This window comes from Littorina saxatilis, linkage group LG17 (assembly GCF_037325665.1).
Source record: "Littorina saxatilis isolate snail1 linkage group LG17, US_GU_Lsax_2.0, whole genome shotgun sequence".
NCBI lineage: Eukaryota > Metazoa > Mollusca > Gastropoda > Littorinimorpha > Littorinidae > Littorina > Littorina saxatilis.
In genome coordinates this window covers 1,357,117-1,373,858 of record NC_090261.1, presented here as the reverse complement: position 1 = coordinate 1,373,858, position 16,742 = coordinate 1,357,117, and the positions used below count along the sequence as shown (strand labels likewise).

Here is a 16,742-nt window from a genome sequence, read left to right as displayed (position 1 = left end):
CTCGGCAAAGTCCGGATTAGCAAATTTAGCTCGCATGTCGGTGGGCGTTTCCTTGCGAACGACTAAGCTCTGAGCGGTTTCAGTGCCGAAAAATGCCATAACTGGAAACCCTATTCACACACTCAAAACTTTGTTTGGAGGGTTTAGACGCACTTTAAACACTGGGTCCATAGTTCTTTAAACACTGTGTCCATAGTTCTTTAAACACTGGGTCCATAGTTCTTTAAACACTGTGTCCATAGTTCTTTAAACACTGTGTCCATAGTTCTTTAAACACTGTGTCCATAGTTCTTTAAACACTGTCTAGGCCTGGCTTTTTCAGGTGCCAAGGTCAGACACTCAACAGGCAGTGTTATTATAATGCACATGCATGCACCTCCTTTTCTCCGAAGCCAGTCACTGAGTAAGGACCTTTCAAATGAACAGGCCACACTGACAAGGAACTCCCATGACAGCAAAGTGTTAAATCATGGTACATAAATCGTCAAGGCAGAGAGATATGTTCCTACTACAAAATAAAGAGACTACTCACATTTGCAATCTGTCGCATCTGTTGCACGGTGAAGATGGAGTTGTAGGTCTGTTCTGCCACCCGCTGCAAGGCTGCCACAAACTTCTTGGGCTGTGGGTGCAAAAAGAAACAATTCATTATACTTGAGTTCCTGTTCAAGTGGTGTGTCATCTTGTCTTTTGACAAAGAGAGAGAGTTAGCTCAAATCAGACTAAGGCTTAGATTACATGCTGTCAGAGTTGAGAGAATTGTTAAGTTTGTATTATAACTATCGGTTATATTCCTTCCATGTTCACTATTGTATTGCTAAATGTAGAGCTGTGTAGCGGTAGGAATTCTCATACTATTTTTATTTTGGTTTTGTGTTGTGATTGTGCTCTATCAAAATGTCCCCAGCTGTAAAGAAACATGCTCAGAAGGCACACTCCTTGCCATGATTGTGTGCTGTAACATATCTGCAACAGCCCCCTGCTCCCCAAGTGAAATTACAAGCTGTCCCTTGTCTCACCTTTGATCGTCCACTCATACCAGAGCCGTGCTGTGACCGCTGGAAATCCAGCACTCCGAACTGGTCAGTGAACACGTCCACCATGCTGCAACACAAAGCAACACACATTGGTTAGTCTCACCATATCAACCATACTGCAACACAAAGCAACACACATTGGTTAGTCTCACCATATCAACCATACTGCAACACAAAGCAACACACATTGGTTAGTCTCACCATAGCAACCATACTGCAACACAGTGCAACACATTGCTGTCACACTGTCAGTCATTGGTCTCTACATTGCTGTCACACTGTCAGTCATTGGTCTCTACATTGCTGTCACACTGTCAGTCATTGGTCTCTACATTGCTGTCACACTGTCAGTCATTGGTCTCTACATTGCTGTCACACTGTCAGTGATTGGTCTCTACATTGCTGTCACACTGTCAGTGATTGGTCTCTACATTGCTGTCACACTGTCAGTCATTGGTCTCTACATTGCTGTCACACTGTCAGTCATTGGTCTCTACATTGCTGTCACACTGTCAGTCATTGGTCTCTACATTGCTGTCACACTGTCAGTCATTGGTCTCTACATTGCTGTCACACTGTCAGTCATTGGTCTCTACATTGCTTTATCAGCACATTTGACTTTTTGCGCCTTCCGTTACCATTTTCAGCACTCATAATTTACAAGCACTTTGTTATTAGATTCCAATGAGACAGCCTGTCTTTCTGTCATTTGTTTATCCAAGACTAGAAATGATGTCATAAATGACAGCACAGGCACCACTGCTTGTGTGTAACCTCCAAAAAGGCAAAATACATGTTGACATGTGTTACTAGAATACTAAACTCATTCCTTCAGACAGTTGTGTCTGTGACCTGTTACCTGTACTTCATGATGTCGATGACGTCCTGTGCATCACTAGGGGTGGCCACTTCCCTCAGCTCCAGCCTGGCGCGTGCCTCCGTCAGGCGTATCAGAGACTCCAGCTGTCGCGTGGTGATGGGCGTGCTGTCCTTGCTGTGGTGCTGTCGCCGTAGTGACAGGTAGAAACTCTAAACACACACACACACAATGCAACGTGTCAGGAACACAAATTATCATCATTACTTGGTGTCACAACTCAATTTGCCCTTCCCCGCCTATGCATCTCCTTTTCTGGAAAACACAAGATGTTTCGCCTTTTCATTCTAATTAAAAAAATAGAAGGAGACGGAAGGTTTAGGATCCTTGTTTCTTTATAATTTCAGACATAAATATTTATTAATTTTTACATCCTTGATGCACTTCCCAGCAGTGAACTGTGCATGATAGCACTGACCACAGTGCATACAGTGTGACAGGGGAGGCTACCGCTCCTTTCACAGCAGACTCTGCACCCGAGTTGTTGGCCTTTAGGTCAACACCCGTGGTTTGTGGAAATCTGTTTGTGATGGGGTCTGGTGGTTTCCGATTGTCTGTATGTGCATGGAAACCTTCGGGTTTGCATAACAGTTTTTATAGGGGTAAGAAATTAGCCCTAACATTTTCAATCCTGTTTGACTGCACTTCGCTTCCCGAGGTGATCGTTGTTTCGGCACACGGTTACATCTGGCGCTGCGAGCAGGATTGGGACTCGGCATGATATGTTCAGGTAATGGCATAATATGACCACTGAACATTTTCGTGCTGTTCCCATTCTGCGAACTTGGGATGGACAGTGGTTCCCCGGTTCGGAACTTCGGGACGAAGTTCATTTCAAACGGGGGCGATTGTGACAGGGGAGGCTACCGCTCCTTTCACAGCAGACTCTGCACCCGAGTTGTTGGCCTTTAGGTCAACACCCGTGGTTTGTGGAAATCTGTTTGTGATGGGGTCTGGTGGTTTCTGATTGTCTGTATGTTCATGGAAACCTTCGGGTTTGCATAACAGTTTTTATAGGGCTAAAAAATTAGCCCTAACATTTTCAATCCTGATTGATTGCACTTCGCTTCCCGAGGTGATCGTTGTGTTTTGGCACACGGTTACATTGACCACAGTGCATACAGAGTAAGACCCTTCCCAGCTGTGAACTGTGCAGGATACACTGACCACAGTGCATACAGAGTAAGACCCTTCCCAGCAGTGAACTGTGCAGGACACACTGACCACAGTGCATACAGTGTAAGTCCCTTCCCAGCAGTGAACTGTGCAGGATACACTGACCACAGTGCATACAGAGTAAGACCCTTCCCAGCTGTGAACTGTGCAGGATACACTGACCACAGTGCATACAGAGTAAGACCCTTCCCAGCAGTGAACTGTGCAGGACACACTGACCACAGTGCATACAGTGTAAGTCCCTTCACCTGCAGGACTTTGGCAGCATCAGGACCAATCTTGGGATGCACGTACTTCCTGGCGTATCCAATGTACTGCAACAAATCACAAGTACAAAGTAAAGTGAACATGCTGCACTGAGACAAACATGATGAATCTTGATGTGTTATATTGTTGCACCCAGTATCACTGCATACTTGACAGTATCCCTGTATTTGTGAAGGTATCTGTTTTTATGCTGGCACAATGCTTGTTGATCTCTTGCTTGTGTCTTTCATCCAGCTCCATTTTGTTTTTACATTCCTGTCTGTAAAAGGTTTTATTGTAGGGACTGGTTTTGGCTACATTTTGAGAAAAAACCAAAACCCACCAACCACCCATAGCCAGGCAACAAAGAGTGGAACACACACACCCCCACACACCTGACACCCACACACACCTGACACCCACCTGACACCCACACACACCTGACACCCACACACCTGACACCCTCACACCTGACACCAACACACCTGACACCAACACACCCACTCACCTGATACACTTACACCTGACACCCACACACCTGACACACTCATACCTGACACCACACACCCACACCTGACACCCACACACCTGGCACCCACACACCTGACACACTCACACCTGACACCCACACACCTGACACCCACACACCTGACACACTCACACCTGACACCACACACCTGACACACTCACACCTGACACCCACACACCTGACACACTCACACACCTGACACACTCACACCTGACACCCACACACCTGACACACTCACACCTGACACCCACACACCTGACACCCACACCTGACACCACACACCTGACACACTCACACCTGACACCCACACACCTGACACACTCACACACCTGACACCCTCACACCTGACACCCACACACCTGACACCCACACACCTGACACACTCACACCTGACACCACACACCTGACACACTCACACCTGACACCCACACACCTGACACACTCACACCCCTGACACCCACACACCTGAAACCCTCACACCTGACACCCACACACCTGACACACTCACACCTGACACTCACCCCTGACACCCACACACCTGACACACACCTGACACCCACACACCTGGCACCCACACACCTGACACACTCACACCTGACACCCACACACCTGACACCCACACACCTGACACACTCACACCTGACACTCACCCCTGACACCCACACACCTGACACACACCTGACACCCACACACTCCTGTGTCACCCTACACACCTTGCGTAAGAGTGGTGCAGGAATGGGGTCAAAGGACTCTCCCTGTCGCACTTTGAGTCGCTCGCTCAGTGGACGCTCAGCCTCCCACTGAGCCTGGGAAGTATTGGGTGTCTGCAATACACAACACAGCATTGTCCCTGACATTCACAACACTCCACAGTATGTGCATATGCCCCTCAAATGTTAGAATATGCTAAAACATCATCCTAAAGTTTCAATTACCTTAATCAAGATGGATACACATCACACACACACACACATCACACATCACACACACACAGAACAAAAAGTGAAAACAGTCAAGCCCAGACAATGCAAGAAGAGAGGGGACATAATCTTAATGAGTTGTTCTTCAGTACTGGTGACAGAAAGGGGGAAAAGTGGTCAAAATTCAAATCTCTAGTTTTGTTTTTGAAATATAGCTTTTCATAAAGCAGAAATACTGTAGTATCTGATGTACATAAGAAAAAATCACTGGTTCACATGGTTCTTACATAATCTAACTTTTAAAGCTGGTTCTTGTGTGTCTGTGTGTATGTTTGTATGATGACAATAGGACCCGAAACGGCTGCACGGACTGAGACAGGAATTGCAGAGAATGTTCTTTGCCACTCGAGTCGTGTCATAGGGTACTTTTCGAATAGTTAAAAAACGGCGGAAAACATTATATACCCTGTGAGCTATCGAGGATCCTCCCCGTCTGGGCTGTCGAAACATGGGGAGATACACTCGAACTCGAAGCACATTTAGCGAAGTTAGTTGCCAAATCATCAAAGATCAACATTTCACTACACGGATCGATGCACACAGTCGAAATAGATGTGACTTTCACACGACCGAAGACTACTTACTAGCAGACGACAAGATCTAAATATCTAGATCAGTGAGAGGAATCCGTTGAAGAACAGTTACTCCGCTTATTCGTCTTCAGTTAAGCTTATTTCCCCTGCCATAAGTTTCCTTGCAGATCTGCAGTCGCGTAGTGAAATGAACTAGTGTCATCGGAAGATTCTTCTCAGTCAATGATCAAAGCACAGTAAGTTCTATGCTGACAAAAGTCACTTTCGGACAACACGACCATTGACTTCATTTATGAGCCCAAAGGTAACACTATCGACAAGAATGTACGTATTTGACATTAAATGAAACATTCATAGACAGTTTCCAACTCACTAGATCTGCCAAAGAGCCGTCATTCGTGAAAAAACGATGATTTTAATCAGACAGGTATCGGAAACAAGTCGATCTTGGTCACCTGCGTTATTCCTTCCGACGCGACGTGACGGCGCCACATTTGTTTGTTTATGGCTGTTTATCGCGAAACAACACAGTTGAAATTTGTGTGTAAAATACCACAAATGTGTGGTGAATCAGTTCGTCATCTGCGTTTCGATGGTAATTCAGTCAGATTGGAGTTACTTTGAATCGAAGGCCAGGGTAACCTGCGTTATTTGTGTGACGGCGTGAACAAATTTGATTGCAATATTTTATACAGAAAGTAAATTTCAATGATTCTGGCTCAGACTTGTAGATCTGTTATGCAGTGTTTTGGTAGTGTATCTGCTTTTCTGCTATGAAGCTCATTTGGAGTGATACGCTGATCGAAGTGGGGTACCCTAAGTGGGACATCAGCCGTATGCAGATTACGCCTCAGAACACTCTCGCATTTCACAAAGACAACAATAATTTGCAACATTTCAAGAACTGCATCAGTTTTATTAGATACTATTTCAACAAAAACAGCACAAACACGACTATTATCAACAACACAGAACGGGAGGTAAGTCTTCAAAGACGCACCAAGTGTGCGTTCCCATTTTTGGACGCCATTTTTGCTAGCATTTTCACAGTAAATCTTAATATTTCCATATCTATTGAATGATTTTGGTATTTTCTTTGATTGTGCTGATTCTCCTATCTCTCTGGCATGTACTGGGTGCTTTGTGACCAGTTTCTCCCCTAGACTGTATTGAAAAATGCGTCCGTGTGAGCTGACCCCCACTTGTGACCAGTAGCAAAGAACAACTCACATACAAAAATAGGAACTACAGAGTTATCAGTTTCCATGGTCATCAAATGTTTTTAACATCATGCTGAGGACTTCAAAGTTGATCTTTCAATCATGCTCTCCGTCATAAACTATTGCTCGTAAAAATGATACACAGAGTCCAATTTACACGATGAACTACTTGCAGCTTGACAGACTGACATACTGACTTGGCATATTGTCATGTTCCCTTTTAGCACAGATAAAACACACAAAAGCTGTGCTCACCAGGTCATTGCGGGTCACAGCGGCACCGGCCATCAGACTGAAACAGAGTGAATTTGCGTTTTGGTATCATATTGATAGTACTTCAGTCTTCATAGCTAAGTTGCATGGGTGGGACTGAAAAATGTCATGAGTCCTCAACCTCCACCGAACCCAAAAAAATCAAAACATTAAAAAAGAGAGAGAGAAAAAAAAGAGGCCATAATTGAAACAGGATTTCCGGCATATACCGGAAGAATCCCACCCATGTAAGTTGGTTCTGTCACTGAGCATTTATCGTTTTTTGCTGTAGCTGCATGTGTGTTCAACCATGTTTGCATCTTCACATGAATTTATATGTGAGTGTGCACCTGCGTTTTTACTTTATAGAATTTCGTTTTTGTGTGTGCCAATTACCACAGACAGAATAGCCATACAGCAGTCCCTCTCATCAACGGACACCCTTGGGCCATAGCAAACCTGTCCGTACATTGCAGGTGGCCGGTCACGGGAGGGGTGACCACACCACCCCCTCCCCCATACACTCACACAGACACACACACATGTTTGAGTCTATGCTAACCACTTCTTGTGGTTACTAAACGATAACATCCAACTCCTAATATTTTGTTAAACGTTCTGCAAAAAATGATTTGTATGAATGGTGTTGAAAAGAAGAGATAAAAATAAATCCTCAAGGCAGTGAACGCACTCACCATGCACTGACATCATACGAAAGCAGCCACACAAACACAGCACAGAGGCAGGTGTGCAGATGCTTTGTGAGAATAAGCGTTGAAAACCAGTTTGAATAAAAACCAGCAGATAGAGCCGCATGTCATAATCATTCTTCTTGTCTGGCTTTATTGACTGCATGCCGATCTTGTGGCAGTGACTTTTACTCTTCAGTGGGAAATACACAGTACACAACACCACTCTCACTCTCCCTCACTGACTACCCCAAGCCCAGACAACTGTGAACTGATCCTTGGAAATTGTTTGGAAGAGTACACATCTCTATTTCTCTCCAATGCTCTTCCTGCTGACATGCAGTGACACTGGACACCCCACTGAGTTTAGCCAGCTACCCCCCCCCTCTCTCTCTCCCTCCCTCCCCCCAGCCATGTACTATTTGGTGCTGTGGCCAGAGAGGTGTCACCGGCTAATTGAGGCCAGCTGCACTGTTCACTCAAAGCAAAACCAGTTGACTGTGTCTAACTTTTGACAAAGCAAGACAACTGAAGGGTTCACAGATTAGGCAACCGACTCACTGGTCAAGGCTGCGGGGAACAAGAGTATCTTGTCAATGAAAGAGGTTACACACAGACACGCGATGCTGAGAACGGTGGCCGATTTTTCACTCTCTTTCTCGGAGGGCCTTTATCGACTGTGGCTTCTGTTGCTTACGTCCAACAGACAAGAATAAAGAGCATAGTGCAGTTTCATGTTGGCATCTTCGCATTTGAAAGCAAGAAAGTGCGTGTACTCCACTCCTGACCCAAATTAACCCCCTCCTGATGGGTACACGTGCACCCAAGTTAACAGAGACTGTCATCACGCCTTTGCAGCTGTGACCTTTGTACCAAGAGCCGGACTGCTCTGTTATCGATATTGGTGTGGTGAAAATTTGACGATGGTCTGTCCGTACTTTGCAGGTATGACCTGCTGTTGGGACCGAAAATTAGTGTCCGTGTCCGGGAGCAAATATAGAAGGAAAACACTCCGTGCCGAGCAAATGTGTCCGTACATGTCAGGTGGCCGCTCACGCCGGGGGCCGTACATTGCAGGGACTGCTGTATAACCATTACATGTTCCAAGACATTTAAAGAAAATATTTAATTCCATAAATATCACACCAACAACTAACTGAGGTGGAATGACACTCTACATGCATAGAAAGACACTGCACAAGTGTACCTACCCTTTGCGACCAGCATGTAAAGCCATCACATGCTCTGACAGCAGGCAGTCCATTTCCTCAACAGGGAGTTGACAAAAAACAAGTTGTTAACTAAGTACACACACTTTACACACAAGCATACATCATTGACATAAAGTACACACACTTTACACACAAGCATACATCATTGACATAAGTAGCAAAACAAACAGAGAGAAAGAGAAATATTGAGAGAGAGTGTGTCATTTCTGTTAAGAGCACCAAACTTTGAAAATAAAAGAGAATGGGCTACGACAGAGATGATACAATGTCAAATGTTTGGAAGAAACCAAATGTACATATCATTTATCCCCGAGTACGCTAGTACTTGGGCTCAGCAGACTTTAATCGTGTGTCTGTGTGTGTGTGAGTCTGTGTGTCTGTCTGTCTGTCTTTCTCCACTTAACAGCTTATTGCTGGGAAGCTACTGGGCGCAATTCGTTCAAAAGTTGATACACTAACTTGATAATAGGTCCGATTGATCGTATTAAAACTTCATAATATTACCTGGGACCTAAATGCGAAATAATCCACAAAAACGACTCTTGGCGGTGGGCGCAATTCGCGGTGGGATAGAACTGCTGTTCGGCTAATAGAACAGCCAGCGACACCAGGCTTTGCGTGCGTGTGCCACTTCGCGTGCTTGCGCGACCTGAACGAGCAAAGTTAGCACCCTAGGCATTTGAGTTCACTGGCAACATTGTCAGAGTTGGTGGCTTGGTGGAAAGCACGTCCGCCTATGGCCAAAGTGATCCGGGTTCGATTCCCGGCATGGGCGATCTATTTTTTTATATTTTTTTTTTATTAAATTCTTGTTTACTATTGTTTATTATGAACGTTTTAATGTTTTATTTTACTCTAATAATTTTTTTAATTGTGTAAAATATTTTTTTTTTCTTTTTTAAATCCACGTGCACAAGACAAAAACTTTCATACTGGGGGAGCGAGCCAGTCTGAAGAGTACTCGGGTCCAGCGCGAGCGTTTTTTATTAATTACGTATTCAAGTGACTAATATTATAATCCGTCTTCAAAGTAGTTTTTGTGAAAATATAAACTGACCACTTTTACAACCTTTCTAGCATAGAATTTTAAGGAACTGCAGTTGCTAACAACACTGTTTTCTACACTTTATGCTTGCAAAATGGGAATCTTGATAAAGGCAGAAGCTTTTTTGTTTAACCCTTAGAGAGTTGATTCAGAACTGGCATGTGACCCAAAAACTGGCAGGGGTCAAAGTGTGTATGTTATGGATATGACACTGACCTCGTCTGGCCGGTCCAGCATGATGAAGACCAGGTCAAAGCGAGACAGCAGGGCACTGCCCATCCTGAACACACAACACTTATAACATGATGAAGACCAGGTCAAAGCGAGACAGCAGGGCACTGCCCATCCTGAACACACAACACTTATAACATGATGAAGACCAGGTCAAAGCGAGACAGCAGGGCACTGCCCATCCTAAACACACAACACTTATAACATGATGAAGACCAGGTCAAAGCGAGACAGCAGGGCACTGCCCATCCTGAACACACAACACTTATAACATGATGAAGACCAGGTCAAAGCGAGACAGCAGGGCACTGCCCATCCTCAACACACAACACTTATAACATGATGAAGACCAGGTCAAAGCGAGACAGCAGGGCACTGCCCATCCTAAACACACAACACTTATAACATGATGAAGACCAGGTCAAAGCGAGACAGCAGGGCACTGCCCATCCTAAACACACAACACTTATAACATGATGAAGACCAGGTCAAAGCGAGACAGCAGGGCACTGCCCATCCTGAACACACAACACTTATAACATGATGAAGACCAGGTCAAAGCCAGACAGCAGGGCACTGCCCATCCTGAACACACAACACTTATAACATGAAGACCAGGTCAAAGCGAGACAGCAGGGCACTGCCCATCCTGAACACACAACACTTATAACATGATGAAGACCAGGTCAAAGCGAGACAGCAGGGCACTGCCCATCCTCAACACACAACACTTATAACATGATGAAGACCAGGTCAAAGCCAGACAGCAGGGCACTGCCCATCCTGAACACACAACACTTATAACATGATGAAGACCAGGTCAAAGCCAGACAGCAGGGCACTGCCCATCCTGAACACACAACACTTATAACATGATGAAGACCAGGTCAAAGCGAGACAGCAGGGCACTGCCCATCCTGAACACACAACACTTATAACATGATGAAGACCAGGTCAAAGCCAGACAGCAGGGCACTGCCCATCCTGAACACACAACACTTATAACATGATGAAGACCAGGTCAAAGCCAGACAGCAGGGCACTGCCCATCCTGAACACACAACACTTATAACATGATGAAGACCAGGTCAAAGCGAGACAGCAGGGCACTGCCCAACCTCAACACACAACACTTATAACATGATGAAGACCAGGTCAAAGCGAGACAGCAGGGCACTGCCCATCCTGAACACACAACACTTATAACATGATGAAGACCAGGTCAAAGCGAGACAGCAGGGCACTGCCCATCCTAAACACACAACACTTATAGCATGATGAAGACCAGGTCAAAGCGAGACAGCAGGGCACTGCCCATCCTGAACACACAACACTTATAACATGATGAAGACTAGGTCAAAGCGAGACAGCAGGGCACTGCCCATCCTGAACACACAACACTTATAACATGATGAAGACCAGGTCAAAGCGAGACAGCAGGGCACTGCCCATCCTAAACACACAAAAGCACAACACTTATAACAGTCAATATACCAACAGTGATATTATCACAACACTAACGACACTCAACATACCAACACTGATGTTATCTAACTTTTATTAACCCGTTTGCTGCCAGTAAATATTTGTATACAAAGCATTACCTGTATCTACCAGAATTGATAACTTACAATGTGCCCTTCATGTACAAATGATTCCATTCTGAGCGCTTTGTTGCCCCTTTTTACATGTTACCCAGGGTTAAACATGCTTTAACAAGCTTCATTCTTTATTTTTACAAAGACTTTTGCACAAATGAGACTCATCAAAATTCCATGAAATTCTTCCACCATACATATGTATTGGACTGATAGTTAGGAATACAAAATCAAGACCAACATATGGGTGAAGACAGACAGTGGTTGACGGCCACTTACTTGAGGTTCTCGGACACGGTCTTGCCCTTGTTGTAATGGCCGCCAACTGGATTGGCCGCTGCCAGGATGGACGTACGCGCTGGCAGGCTACAACACCACAATAGTCTCTGTGTTAACTGCACATTTTACATGTGGGTTTTGTTTCATGCAAAAATACTACAAAAGAAATCGCAAACAGGTCAGCCGTAATGCTGTTTACAAAACCTAAGCCATTGCTGTTACATGTATTACTTTGTAGTTCAAATGGTCGTCGTTACCAAGTGACAGGTTTCTGTGGGTGATATTCTCATTGTTGTTTAGGTAAATACAAGTTTTCAAAACATCTGGCGCAATCATTGTGCAAACAAATTCCTTGTGTGTCTTTAAAGATCCGATGTAAGTTGTCAAACAAACTTCTTCCTGATGACCTCATCCTCTCTCGCTATGTTTCTAGTTGCGTATCTAACACCATTTTGCAGGTAGTTCAGAAGTGAAACGCAAATAGATGTTGGCTAAGTCAACTTGCCTGCAAACAATTCCTGCTTTGGCAATGCTGATGCTTTGTTGTTCCTGCAAACATAAACAGATTGGATTTCAATTCAATTTCTCTGATCATGACAACTCTTAAGGTGACATCCTAGAAACCTACATACTGAATATTAACTCTTTTCCCTCAAACTCAAACATAAAACTTCATAAGCAAACAGCAAAGCTATCAACCCCCATGACCATGTCTGCTGGCAATGCTTGTTGCAGGCACTGCGATAGTCATCCTGCGAGAAGCAACAGCCTTGGGTTGTAAGCATTACATACATTTATCTTTTTTCAGCAGAGATACACAGACAGAAAAAAAGGTGAAACATTTCATGGCAAGGCTTCTAGCTGGTTTCACACCTTGCCAAACTCATTGAATGAAGCAAAAGCCTGAGCTAGCAGCTCAACATTCATATAACCAGCTCTTTTTTCAGCAGAAATGTAAACATGCATATACACAAACAGACAGAACAGACAGAACAGACAGAACAGACAGACAGACATACCATGGCCTCTAGCAGTGCTTGATGCTGGTTGCCCATCTTGTCAAACTCGTCGATACAACAACAGCCCTGGTCGGCCAGCACCAAAGCGCCAGCCTCCAGGGCAAAGTCTCCCCCGGAACCAGCGTCCCTGGTCAGGGTCACCTGTCACACAAACAACAGGAAGGCTTGGCTAACCAGTACAAACAACAGGAAGGCTTGGCTAACCAGTACAAACAACAGGAAGGCTTGGCTAACCAGTACAAACAACAGGAAGGCTTGGCTAACCAGTACAAACAACAGGAAGGCTTGGCTAACCAGTACAAACAACAGGAAGGCTTGGCTAACCAGTACAAACAACAGGAAGGCTTGGCTAACCAGTACAAACAACAGGAAGGCTTGGCTAACCAGTACAAACAACAGGAAGGCTTGGCTAACCAGTACAAACAACAGGAAGGCTTGGCTAACCAGTACAAACAACAGGAAGGCTTGGCTAACCAGTACAAACAACAGGAAGGCTTGGCTAACCAGTACAAACAACAGGAAGGCTTGGCTAACCAGTACAAACAACAGGAAGGCTTGGCTAACCAGTACAAACAACAGGAAGGCTTGGCTAACCAGTACAAACAACAGGAAGGCTTGGCTAACCAGTACAAACAACAGGAAGGCTTGGCTAACCAGTACAAACAACAGGAAGGCTTGGCTAACCAGTACAAACAACAGGAAGGCTTGGCTAACCAGTACAAACAACAGGAAGGCTTGGCTAACCAGTACAAACAACAGGAAGGCTTGGCTAACCAGTACAAACAACAGGAAGGCTTGGCTAACCAGTACAAACAACAGGAAGGCTTGGCTAACCAGTACAAACAACAGGAAGGCTTGGCTAACCAGTACAAACAACAGGAAGGCTTGGCTAACCAGTACAAACAACAGGAAGGCTTGGCTAACCAGTACAAACAACAGGAAGGCTTGGCTAACCAGTACAAACAACAGGAAGGCTTGGCTAACCAGTACAAACAACAGGAAGGCTTGGCTAACCAGTACAAACAACAGGAAGGCTTGGCTAACCAGTACAAACAACAGGAAGGCTTGGCTAACCAGTACAAACAACAGGAAGGCTTGGCTAACCAGTACAAACAACAGGAAGGCTTGGCTAACCAGTACAAACAACAGGAAGGCTTGGCTAACCAGTACAAACAACAGGAAGGCTTGGCTAACCAGTACAAACAACAGGAAGGCTTGGCTAACCAGTACAAACAACAGGAAGGCTTGGCTAACCAGTACAAACAAACAAACAGACAACATTGAAGGCAAATGTTTAACCTGACAAACCGCTACACAGCCCTGAAAGTTGCGAGTATTTTACTCGCCATGGCGAGTAGAAACATGTAACAGGCGAGTAGAAATGTTCATCTACTTGCCAAATGCAAGTAAAGTTGCTGAAACAAATTGATGATTTGCCTAGTAAAGTTTGCTCTCTGGCTAGTACATTTTTAGAATCACCAGCCAAAGGCTAGTGCACCATTTTTTGGACTTTCAGGGCTGGGACAGACAAACAGGATAAAGACTCAAGATGTGAAAGACACACAGACCTTTCATTATTATCGGAAAATTAAATGTTTTGATCAGAAAGAGTTATAACTAAGGTATTGCCTCTCCAGCCAAGGTAGCTACACAACACAGTAGCTTTTATGGCAGGCTGTTATAGCTAGCCCATGCAGTGTTTTGTGCTTCATGTCACTAACCATCCCAGTGCCATGCAAGTAGGAGAGTATGATGAAAGCAGTACTGACCGTCAAGCCTGAGGTGGTGGTGGTGTTGCCGCACACGTACACACTGCGCGGGGCGATGCACGACGCTGCCTGCAGCATCTTCACACAAATATAACACGTTGCAAATGTCAAACAACACTTCACACACAGATAACATGTTGCAAATGTCAAACAAAACTTCAAAATCACAAACTCAAAGCTCTAAACAAAATACATCATCCAGACCTATTTACCCTAAACCCGAGGCAAGAGTACTTTCCCAAAAAGTTGAGTGTATTTTTCAAAAAGTTGGTGTACTTTGCAAGCAAAGCCATATGGGCTAGGGAAAAGGTACGCGTGGGTGCAAACGTGTTTGTGTAAGAATAGCATGTCTTGTGAACACCTTCAGAATGTAACTCCTTCCAATACAACAGGGATAAAACAATTTTATTTACCTGTCAGTTTGTAGCATTATAACCAGTGTCTTCCAAACAGATTGATAATGAAAAGATGAAGTTCGTGAAATAACATCTGCGGTTGACAGTGGCAAGTTCATTTTTACAATCATCTCAGAAAACATTGCTTCAGCACGGACTACAGCCTTTTCTTCTGGCAGGATTTGCTTTGCGGGAATGAACTTCATAATTCCTTGGCAGCTTTCAGCGGATTTCTTTGCAGCAACCTTGTCCAGGTGAGTTTTGGAACTGCAGTGTCGTTCGATGTCATATTTCCCAGCATGGGCAACGGAGAAATCTGATTTACAATACTTGCAGTGTGCATGACTTTTTCCCACAGTAGACTCCACAATTCCTGGCTCTTTCTTATATTTCTCCAAGATAATCTGCTGCTTCTGCTGTTTAGACTTGGTACAGTCATCCGAAACTGGCACATTTTTCCGCTTCATTTTGCCACGATTGTCCAGACGATCGCACGTGCCAACAACTGAACGAGGTTTCTACAGCTGAAGACTCGCTGTCAGGGTTATCTCCCTTAGACCGAAACCGGTATCAGTTGTACCATCCCGTAATCAGCACACCAACACCAGAAAACGTATTCTAGATTTTTTCTTAGTCGTATTTTGTGCGTGTGTTGCGTATTGTCGTACCGATAATAATTAGGCGTACAAAATACACCCAAATCGTACTATAAACAGGTCTGATCATCCCCTGTCATTTGTAATGTTACACACAGGAAACTCTTTTTTTTTGTTTAGATTTTGACCACCCCCCCCCCAAGTTAAGACCCTCCTAACACTTAACTTGCCCCCTTTGGCCAAGCTTTCTCTGATTTTCCACCAGTAAGACCTATTATTGTACCTCTATTTTAAGAATCACTCTCTCATATTTGCTGAGGAGGGTTTAACGTTCAATTCACAAGCTGATCCCAATGAAGATGCTTGGATGTTGTGCTGACCAAAGACTGATAAGAGTGAAGCTTAGCACGGCTACACACCAACACTCCTGCTTATAGTTATAACAACAACTACACAGCACTTTTCACTGGCTGACCCCTACTTGTAACAACAACTACACAGCAACACTCAGTGAGTGACCCCTACTTGTAACAACTACACAGCACTTTTCACTGGCTGACCCCTACTTGTAACAACAACTACACAGCAACACTCAGTGAGTGACCCCTACTTGTAACAACAACTACACAGCACTTTTCACTGGCTGACCCCTACTTGTAACAACTACACAGCAACACTCAGTGAGTGACCCCTGCTTGTAACAACAACTACACATCACTTTTCACTGGCTGACCCGTACTTGTAACAACAACTACACAGCAACACTCAGTGAGTGACCCCTACTTGTAACAACTACACAGCACTTTTCACTGGCTGACCCCTACTTGTAACAACAACTACACAGCAACACTCAGTGAGTGACCCCTGCTTGTAACAACAACTACACAGCACTTTTCACTGGCTGACCCCTACTTGTAACAACAACTACACAGCAACACTCAGTGAGTGACCCCTGCTTGTAACAACAACTACACAGCAACACTCAGTGAGTGACCCCTGCTTGTAACAACAACTACACATCACTTTTCACTGGCTGACC

The 16,742-nt window shown here is 44.6% G+C and overlaps 1 protein-coding gene across 1 annotated transcript in view; it reads right to left on the bottom strand.

Moving 5' to 3' along the window:
• Positions 1-16,742, bottom strand: part of LOC138952665 (DNA helicase MCM8-like) — a 55,408-nt gene that overhangs the window by 13,687 nt on the left and 24,979 nt on the right. Inside the window, exons 16-27 of the mRNA XM_070324364.1 lie at positions 14,713-14,790; positions 12,944-13,084; positions 12,430-12,473; positions 11,925-12,011; positions 10,033-10,096; positions 8,751-8,806; positions 6,854-6,890; positions 4,579-4,689; positions 3,339-3,404; positions 1,897-2,066; positions 1,020-1,104; positions 533-622 (exon numbers count right to left, since the gene is read on the bottom strand). Of these exons, the coding sequence (XP_070180465.1) occupies positions 533-622; positions 1,020-1,104; positions 1,897-2,066; positions 3,339-3,404; positions 4,579-4,689; positions 6,854-6,890; positions 8,751-8,806; positions 10,033-10,096; positions 11,925-12,011; positions 12,430-12,473; positions 12,944-13,084; positions 14,713-14,790 (1,029 nt within the window). The remainder of the gene's footprint in view (positions 1-532; positions 623-1,019; positions 1,105-1,896; positions 2,067-3,338; positions 3,405-4,578; positions 4,690-6,853; positions 6,891-8,750; positions 8,807-10,032; positions 10,097-11,924; positions 12,012-12,429; positions 12,474-12,943; positions 13,085-14,712; positions 14,791-16,742) is intronic.